The sequence below is a fragment of the Malurus melanocephalus genome, unplaced genomic scaffold (genome assembly GCF_030028575.1).
Source record: "Malurus melanocephalus ecotype Western Australia unplaced genomic scaffold, MMel_1.1 scaffold_921, whole genome shotgun sequence".
Classification (NCBI taxonomy): Eukaryota; Metazoa; Chordata; class Aves; order Passeriformes; family Maluridae; genus Malurus; species Malurus melanocephalus.
Window position 1 is genome coordinate 140,200 of NW_026624153.1, and position 10,185 is coordinate 150,384.

At 46.5% G+C, this 10,185-nt stretch overlaps 1 protein-coding gene across 1 annotated transcript in view; it reads right to left on the reverse strand.

Moving 5' to 3' along the window:
• EXD3 (exonuclease 3'-5' domain containing 3) overlaps positions 1-8,256 on the reverse strand; it is a gene marked incomplete at its 5' end in the record, with an annotated part of 69,510 nt that extends 61,254 nt beyond the window's left edge. The window contains 3 exons of the mRNA XM_057386138.1: positions 2,223-2,390; positions 3,613-3,780; positions 8,192-8,256. Coding sequence (XP_057242121.1) covers positions 2,223-2,390; positions 3,613-3,780; positions 8,192-8,256 — 401 coding nt within the window. The remainder of the gene's footprint in view (positions 1-2,222; positions 2,391-3,612; positions 3,781-8,191) is intronic.
• Between the last annotated feature and the right edge of the window lie 1,929 nt (positions 8,257-10,185).

A 10,185-nucleotide genomic window follows, 5' to 3' on the forward strand; every position in this document is an offset into this window, starting at 1 on the left:
CCAGCCCGTGCTGCTGAACCCCAACCCAGCCCGTGCTGCTGAACCCCAACCCAGCCCGTGCTGCTGAACCCCAACCCAGCCCTCTCTGCTCCTGTCCTGTGTCCTGTCTCAGCCCTGCCCTGAGCCCCGGTTCAGCCTTCCACCAGCACCGCCAAATCCAGCTGCAAGGGAGGCAAACAATTGCCATGGCCATCCCCTGGGAGCTCTGTGATCTCATTTTCCAAAGGGAACTTTCTTCAAAACCTCCATGAGGGAAAGGAGCCTTAACTCTCAGGGCAGAGGACATTCATGGTTTGCACATCACAGACAAAGGGAAAAATCTGCTCTGGAATAAATCACAGAATCCGAGACTGCTTTGGGTTGGAAGGGACATGAAAGCCCATCCAGTGCCACCTGTGCCATGGGCAGGGACACCTTCCACTGTCCCAGGCTGCTCCAAGCCCCAGTGTCCAGCCTGGCCTTGGACACTGCCAGGGATCCAGGGGCAGCCACAGCCTCTCTGGGCAACCTCATCACACTCACCGGGCCTCACCACACTCACAGGGAAAAATTTTTTCCCAATACACCATTTAAATTTCTCCTCTTTTAGTTTTAAATAGTTTCCTTTGTTCTATCATTATCTGCCCATGAAAAATGTCATCTCCTTTTTTTTTAAGCCCCTTTAAAAAAGTACTGAACTGTAAAATGTCTGGTGTTCTATAGCCAATACAGCAAGAAAATAAATAATGACAGCCAGGATTTTTATGAATTTCTGTCCTTTCAGGTAGGAGACTGAAGAGCCAAAAATCCTACATGTGAATCTCCTTCACTGCCCCAGCTGAGAGACAGGGCACCCAGAGCCCTAACTCCAGGTTGTTTGGGGTTAGTCTGACTTAGGTTTCTTCAGTCCCCAAGGGCAGTAAAGACTTCCTGTTATGTTTGAAGATAATTCTATTCATCCTTCTGGTAACAAAACAAAGCTAGAAGAAAGTTATGGCTGAGACTGAGAAGCTGTTGAGGTTTCCCATTCTTCACACTGGGAATGAGCAGTAAATGAGCTCTGCTGTGAAATAAAAAACAGAACAACAATTCCACAAAAAAAAAAACCTAGAGCTTTCTAAAACTGGATCTAGAAAGAACTGTATTTCTAATAAAAACAACAAATATCTTCGGAGCCACGAACCTAAAAATCCCACTTGAATATTGTCAAATAAGACATTTCTGTTTCAGTTGTCAAATACCCACATTCAAAAACTTTTTGARCACAAGAGTAAGTTTCAGGGAATTTCAAATCAAATACAAAATATCTTTGTTTCAGTACTGAAAGAAATCAACTAGAATGGGATTCTAGGATCTCACTTAGGAATTCAGCTTTACAGAAGAACAGGATTTAAAGAATGCTATTAGAGYTTTTACTTTTGCTAAATAAGATCAAATTGTTCTACACTATCCAAATGAACCAAATGCTCCTGGGAGAAAAACAAATGTTTTTGCCTTTAAAAGAGAAAGATCAAAGAATGGTTGGGAGGGATCTTCAAGACCATCCAGTTCCACCCCTGCCATGGGCAGGGCACCTTCYRTTGTCCCAGTTCACTCCAATCCCCATCCAACCTGGACTGGAACAATTCCAAGGATGGGGCAACCATACCAGAGATGCTGTACTGCTGTAGAAGAGGGTAAAACACACCAGATCCTGGGTCTGGTGAACTCCTGCCTGTGTTAAACACCCAGATACAAACCCAGGAGGTGTTACACATCTGGAATATGAGCCTCAGTGGTGAAGAGGCTTCGAAACTTCTCCAACTGAGACCTGAGTCTGGGGCAGTCATGTGGCACCAGCGAGGTCTTCCAAGCCCTCTGGCTGCAGGCAGGCTGGAGGTAGCACAGCAGGTCTATGAYCAAGGACTCACATCCCTTCTTTTCTTGCTAAGGACAAGGAAAACAAAAAAGAACACAACTACCCCCTTAAATTCTCCAAATTAAAGTCTATTATCCTATTACTTTCAAAGGTCAGCAAACGAGTGGAGGGAGGATTCCCCAGCATTCTGTCCTCAGCCAGCAGAAAAGCCGAGGTTGAGCCCAGCCTGCTCCTGTACATGGGAAGAGCACGTTAAGCTGCAGCATTCACAGCGTGCAGCTGCTGGGATGAAACGGAATTCACATTGAAATGCATCCAAAAAAAAAAGGACACAGACATTCACAGAGAGCTGGGAAGGTAAATTTATTTGAAAGACATGACCCACCTCTTTGTAATTGCCCTGGAGATAAAGATGACTGACATGTTCAAGCAAATAGTTCCGGTCCGCTGTGTGGAGCTGGTAAATGCTAATCAGGGGGTCAAGCAGATTAGCCGGGCACTGAGAGAGCAATCCGAGCACACGGGCCTGCAGCTTCTTCAGCTTGGTGCCAGACTTCAAAAAACAACCAAAAAAATCAAACACAGGTTTGGTAAAGATGGCTGCGATTCAACAGCGGTTGAAAATGCAGCTTGTTTAAACAGAGTAAGCGAATTCCTTTGGAAGGGATTCTCCGATTTCCCCACAGTCTGCAAGCACAAATCAGAACAATATGATACACATTTCTTTCACAGCATCCAGTTTAAGAACATGAAATGTTTGTGGGATAATTCTGGAGAAGGGATAGGGCCTTGTACAAAAGTAAAATCTGAAACTGGAAAAATGCCCTCTGTGCTAACAGAGCTTTTCAGAAATTCTCCCCTCCAGTTCTCAGCAGAAAAATCTTTGAATCCAGCAGCTCCCCTCCAGGGASAGCTCACCTATCAGGCATAAGAATKCCATTTTCATTCCCAGGCTTGCTGCTGCGTTCATTAAGGATAGGAAAAGCAAAAGCACCATAAAAAGATGCACAGACACAGGTATTAATCCTTGTGTTCCCACGTGATCATTCACTCATGACACAGGAATTTCAGTGCCAGTAGCACTTTGCTGCACTTTWGCAGATCCTGTAGTGGCAGAGCTCAACATCTAACCAGAGCCATTTGGAAAAATGGGAAAGGAAGCAATGCAAATATAAGAGTATCCTGCAGTTCAGAGCCAAAAGCTTACAGAAAAATCTCAGTAGGTCAGAATATCTGAAGGCAGAAGGAATGGTAAGCATTAGGACATACAATCTGATGACCCAACTTTACAGAACTAATCATTCAGCTGCTGAAAASGCAGGCTGTTCCCATTTTCTGCATTCCCACCATATGGCAGGAATTAAGCAATCCTACAGTAACTGGCTTCTATTTGCAGAGCTGGAAGAACACATARAGCAGATTTCTGCAACTGGGCTTATCCTGACAGCAGGGATGTGGGTTCCAGTGGGAGAGCCTCCAGCCTGGAMAGGCGGCAAGAGCAACTCTCGATCAAAGCGGTTTGATCCAGAGAGATGGAAATCCCAGCTTTGGAGGGGAAACAGCTCTGGCAGCACAGCTTCCAGTATGATTTCATTTTCAGGCCAGCATGCCACAGATAACACCATCTCACTGTAAGTTTCACACCTTGTCCTCTGTATAAGGCTACAGAAAAGATGCTGGACTTAAGAATAAAGTGAAACTGGAGATGCTTGAGGAACATTCAAATCAATTTCTCTCTCCTCTCTCCCCGCTCTYTTGCTTTCTCTTTTTCTAACCTGTGAGACAGCAGGATGCTCTTTTATCCAAAGCTGAAGCTCTTTGGTGATGCAATACCCCAGGGAATGCCCTTTCCCCTTCCAATCGCTGCTGCTCTCCAGCATGGCCAGGAGTCCTGCCAAAGGGTCCTCCAGTCTGGCAAAGCCCCGCCTGATTTCTTCCTTGAGCTGCCGAGATACAAAACCACATTGTCATGTACAAAAAGATTAGTGAATCCTCCCTTCCCCCAGCTGAACACAAAGCTTTATTTTTTTAATTTAATCTATTCAGAGAGGTAACTGTTGCTATTCAGCCACCATCCGCGCCTCCAGTGACTTTTCATGTCATTACAGATTCCTTCATGGCTCACTGAACCTCAAACCCAATGGGAAAAGCAGCAATTGTCCACACTAATTATCCCATAAAGACAGAGAAGTTGTTCTGTGGGGCAGACAAAGGGGCTTGGGATTGGGGGAGGGGGAGAAAAGAAGTGAGCTGGAGAGAGGGGTCTTACTGGGAAAATGGCAATATTGAAGGTAGAGAACTGGGCTCAAAAACCTGTTGATCATCTAAGATACCTACAAGGAGTAGTGCAGGAACCCCTCCTCAGTGCTGCACCACAAACTTGCATATTTGACCTTATCCTCACTTCAACCACAATGGTGCAACACTCCTCACCATAATTGGAATATTTGGGAGTCTCAAAACAGTTCGGATTTACACTCAAGATCAAAGTAAATGAAATATCTGAGTTTAAGTTCTGTCAGACTGCCARCCTCCAAAATCTCCCCGAGCACCTCCTGCCCCTCTGGGCACTGCACACCTCCATGAGCCTAAAGGCCCCACAAAGGGGCACAGAACATGGGAAAACTCCATGCCATAAATCTTAGGAATCCCAGGGTGATGTGTTTAGAAATGTGAAGGAATTGGACCCTCACTTTGTGAATGTTAATAGGCTACTTACTCCCCATCTGGTAGAAGTGATAAATTAGCAGTACTGAGCAATATCTCTATAATGTTTACATTAGAAGTAGTTTCCAGGGAGCTGGGAGTGTTGGCAGGGTGAGGAAGTGGCATCCCAGTACCCACACAGGACCTCTCACTGCATGGTACATCACCAGCGTGGAGCAGGGCAAAAGCAGAGATGGAAAACAAGAAATCATTGAGAGCAGCTGCTCTCTTTCTTTTCTGGCTAAAAAGCCAAATCCAAAAGATGCTCACTCCTGCTGCAGCCAGTACTTGTAATTTACTGGATTTCATGGCCCCCTTTCAGATCTTCCAGTGGAAACAATATAAAGTTTGAAGAATGACATGGAAAACAAAATAAAATCTACAGAAAATTTGCCAATGACTTTGTTCTTTTTTTATTCATCGACAATTTCTACTGGAAGACAGTCATTTTCCAGAGTGTCTTTCATGTCTGGAAAACCCACAGAACCTATCATTTATGACAGAAACTGTTTCTTTCTCACTAGACTATCAAAGGCAGCATGAAAAAGCCAATGACTAACAGAGATGTGACTTTAGATAAGAGATTCTCCCTGTAAGTAATTTTCCCTGTGTCAAGAATTTGCCATGTTAAACACAGGGCTCCAACTTCACTGGGAGATGCAGCAGAAGCCAAAGCTGAGCCCTTTATCCAACCACAAACATCCAATACAACAGCCAAAGGAAAACAAAGCAAATCGCCAACTCCATTGCACTGTTTGGAAAGGGCKTTTTTCCCCCCACTTCAGCACATTTGGAGCTTCCACCACCCCACTCAGCTCCTCCTTGGGCTGGAATCTGAGCCTGGGCTTTGGCAGGATGGGGTCCAGCAGACACCAGGTCMCACAGGCACAGGAAGAGCAGTGCCCAGCACTGACACAATCACCAGCAGCACAAACTCTGCTCATCTGCACTGAGGCTGGCCTTTGTGGTGAGCTGGGAAAAAGCCTCCTTCCAAAGCTCCAAGCAAGCCTTMAGCTATGGCATGTACAGTCTGACGGGGAAAGGCAGGGAACAAAAAGGGCATGAGGCACCTAAACCAGAGAGGAAAGAGTGCTGCGCTGCCTGGCTCATCCCTCTGCCAGAGAAGGATTCCTCTCAAATGTGTAATTGCCATTTCCATTTCAATTGACTCCCATGGCAGGGAATGCTCCTTGGGGGATTTCTACAGCCTGACAGACCATGGGAATAGGAAAATGTTGCTGATGCTCAAGTTATACACTCCTTTATTCAGCTTTGGTCCCCTATTTCTTGTTCCACAGCTCTGGGCAGTCTGCTGATGCTTCCYGGTTATTCCAAAACTGTCATTCCTATGTAAGAAACGACCATTTCTTATAGCCATGGTCCAGAACTGTGGTCACACCATGGCAGACACCCTCCTGCCCACAGTCACTGAATTGAGACCAAGGGGCTGAYTTACCCCAGTTCTGACAATACTGACCTACAGGCACACACAGCGAGAGGCAAAGGAGCTCCTGACACTCACCTGGCATTGGAGTGGCCTGAGCTGGATTTAAGTCAGCTGCCCTGTTATTTGGGCTGGACATTTGGGTAGCAGCAGCAGGACAGCCCACCTGAGCTGCACACAGAGGGCAGGGCAGCCCAGCCCCTCAAAAGGGAGTCTACACCTCTTGGCAGTGCACAGCCCTGGGCATGGATCAGCCTGTCATGGGGACACTGTGATGAGCATGTGACAGAACCCACAGGGACATTCCTGCTGGGTCTCCCCACCACAGCTGGCCCCACCATGGGGCTGACACCCTCAAATCTTTCCTTGGGGTCAGAAATGCATCCTCCAGGCTGAGAAACCCTCCTGCCCAGAACACAGCCTGAAGGAGGGACACACAGCAAACCCCACTGGGGACCTGCAAACCCCAAGTGCCACTGGGGCCCCCAGCAGAAGAAAGACATGGAGCTGTAGGAATGAATCTAAAGGAGGCCACTAAGGTGATCTGAGGTCTGGAATCCCTCTGCTCTGGRGCCAGGCTGGGAGAGCTGGGGGTGATCACCCTGAAAAGGGAAGGCTCCAGGGAGAGCTCAGAGCCCCTTCCAGTGCCTAAAGGGGCTCCAGGAGAGCTGGAGAGGGACTGGGGACAAGGGATGGAGGGACAGGACACAGGGAATGGCTTCCCACTGCCAGAGGGCAGGGATGGATGGGATATTGGGAAGGAATTGTTCACTGGGAGGGTGAGGAGGCCCTGGCACAGGGTGCCCAGAGAAGCTGTGGCTGCCCCTGGATCCCTGGCAGTGCCCAAGGCCAGGCTGGACATTGGGGCTGGGAGCAGCCTGGGACAGTGGGAGGTGTCCCTGTCCATGGCAAGGGTGGCACTGGGTGGGCTTTAAGCTCCTTCCCAACCCAAACCAGTCGAGGATTCCACAACCATTCAGAAAAAAACTGAATCCACAGATTTGCATGTGTGACTGGTGGGGCTCCTCCAGCTTTTCTACCCCAGCAGAATCACTGCAGTGCTCTCTGCCAAAGGACACCTCCATGGCAGACTTTGTATTTTCCAGAGTATTTTATTTCCCAATCCACATACAGATCCCAGGGAACCCAGTGCAGAAATTTTGATGATTACTCTTTCCTGCTGTTGTTTTGTGGGATTAACTGCCCTCCAGACCTAAAGGATAATATTTTTTTTTCCTCTAGCTCTAACAAAACTTGATGGAAAGCTCAAGGTTTCAGAGTTGCTGAGCTCAAGTCTCCGCCAGTGAGTGACCATTTGGAAAGGCACCTCTCACACTGGGTTTCCAGTTGTTTATTCCAGCTGGCAACCACATACTACCAGTAATGGAAAGTCTAAGAGCAGCAGACAAGGAAAATGCCTAAACACTCCAGACACCCCGGATGGAGCATGTACACCAGGTCCTCAGCCCTGCTGGATGTGGCACAGACACGTTCTGAGTGCTTATGTGGGAGCTGCAGGGTTTTGGATCTCCCACAAAAGGAACCATCTCAGTTATGAACCTGCCTGAACAGCAGAGTTAGACATGGAAAACTCACCACTCAGCTGATGTGTCTACTGCTTTTGTTAGTTTTCAAGCTCACAAATTTAGAGAAAATATATTTTACTGCCTATGAGATATCTCGATGGAGAGCCCACAGGTTGCTGTATAAAAATACAGCACTAATTTTAGACAGCAGTGTAAATTGCATTCACCATGCTAAAAGGCAAAACCAAACCAAATCAGAAAATAAAAAAAAAATCCTTAAAATATTAATGTTTTGATGTATCCACTTGGCAAAAAGCACTTCTCTACCAACTTCAACTCTCTTTTTTCAGCTCCTAGAAATATTCCTCCCACTCCCACCAAGATCCTCCATTTACTGGACAAAAAAAAAGTGTTTAAAACAAAACACAAGCAACTTTCATTTTCTTTCATTCTGTAACTCAGCCCTGGAAACTCCAGTTCTTTTCTAGGAGCCCCTGAGCTGCTCCCCATCACACAAAGCTACCTTTTCTTTTCACTTGTAGCTGCAAATGCAGAGGCTCTTTCCCTGAGTGCTGGAATGAAAGCAGCCATGAAGGATTGTGGATCTGACCCGAGTGTCCTGTGCCTGGACATGCTCTGCACCCAGAGGAACTGCAGTGTGCAGGGGCTCAGCCTTACCTTCCCCAGCTCATGCTTTGTCCAGAGAAGCTGAAGGGTTTTCAGCAGTTGGAGTGGGTCCTGGCCTGGAGGAGGGGGAAGAGAGAGAGAAAAGGAGGGAGAAAAACAAAACAAAACAGATTTATTGGCTCTGTAGAGGCAGCCCAGACACACTGGGGTATTGTTTCACCCCAGAGAAATCAGCTACTCTGTGTTGGAAACCACCAATCTCCAACTGCCAGTCAGGATTAGTGTGTAAAACCCTGTACTCTGAAATCCTAACAAAATCACAGCCAGCAGCCAGGCATGGCTTCAACTCAGCACCCCGTGGGCTCCTGCCCTCCAAAGCTGTGCTGCTGCACTGACAGCCAAATTCTGCTGCTGCTCCACAGCCTGCCCACTCCCACCCCTCTCCATAGGAAACCAAATGGTCCTGGAAGAGCCAGCACCTTGCACAGGTCAGGAGGGATGATCCAATGCAGGAATTTTTAATGACTGGCTCTGAAGCAGCACCTCTGGTCAATCTGGGGATGGAGGAGGGAGTGGTGCCCTTGGGGTGTGTGCTTGGAGGGTCTGTCCTGCCAGGCTGGACAACAGTGGGGCTCCAGTGGGATTCAGGCAAGAAAGTGCCTGGGTAAGAGGGAAGATGAAAAGCAGTGACAAGTGGCAAGGCTAAACAAAGAAGGATCCAGTATTTCAAAACAAGGTTATTTGGAATTTTCCTCTTACTTTTTGCCTAGTTATTGCAGAACTTGCATTCAGTTGCTCTTTTGTGTGGTATGATTCCTCATATCATTCCTTAATTCATCATACCATTATTCTTCTTACTGATAATCATCACATCAGTTTTTCTAAAGCAGTTGTTTAGGAATGCTTCATTTTAAAAGCAGTAACATGTTTGATATTTAATTCTACTTAATTCATGATCTTTTACTTATGAAACCATGACATAAAATATTCTGAATGAAAATCSTCTGCAGCATCAGTTTAAATGTGAAGAATGAATTAAAAAATCTGAATGGGCTGTCCAAAACCATTCCTCCTAGTGCACCACCTCTTATGTTTTCATACAGCCAAAAGAAAAATGTTAGACTCAAAAGGAAACTTCCTTTCAATCACATTCTGTGTTTTACAGTTCCTAAAGAGCTCATTTCCAAAACTAGATTTCATGCTCAGTATCCCATCACACTTCATATTTCAGGTCACAAAAAACTCCTTCAGCTGTGAAATGCTCTACTTCATCCAGCTGAACTCCGAGGCACTGTGTTTATACAATACTTGAAGTAGCAAGCTGAATACTGGTCGAGCCAAGAGCACGATAGTATTCCCATTATCCACTAATCTCTGGGAAACACCAGCCAAACTAAAAATGCCACATTTACAATTCACAAGATAATATTTTCTCTCATCTCTGTCGTTCTGAAATGTTGAACTCTCCAAACACTGGCTGTTCTCAGCTACTGCTCCTCCTTTGGAAAAAGAAAAGCCTCTTTTACACCAAAACAGAAGAAAAGCCAGATCCCTTCTCCCCACAAAATTAGCAAATTACAGTCAAATTCAGTCCATGTGTGTGGAATGCACACATGGGCTGAAAAGTTAGAATGTGTAACCAAATACACTGTAAATCTGAGCTGTAATTAATGCAGGGAACAGGCTGGAATGATACAGGAAATGAGAGCAGTTAGGAGAGCAGTGTTTCACTTCAGATACAACCAACAATTCACCCTGTTAAAAAGCTTTCTAAACCTCAGTCAACAAACCCAGCCCTTTTCTTACTGACTGTTTCCTACCTCACCTCCCTGCCACTGAAACCCGAGCTGAGCAAAACGTCTGTGCAGTCAGTTTGAACCAGGTCAGCGGTGCCAGCGTGGCACTGAGCAGCCACAGGTACACAGGGAACACCTTCCCTGCCCCTGAGACTGCTCTGAGCACACCAAACTGAGTTATTGCCACAGACCACACGTGGAGCACCACAACCAGCTCCGGGCTCCTCAGCACTGCAGGACATGGACCTG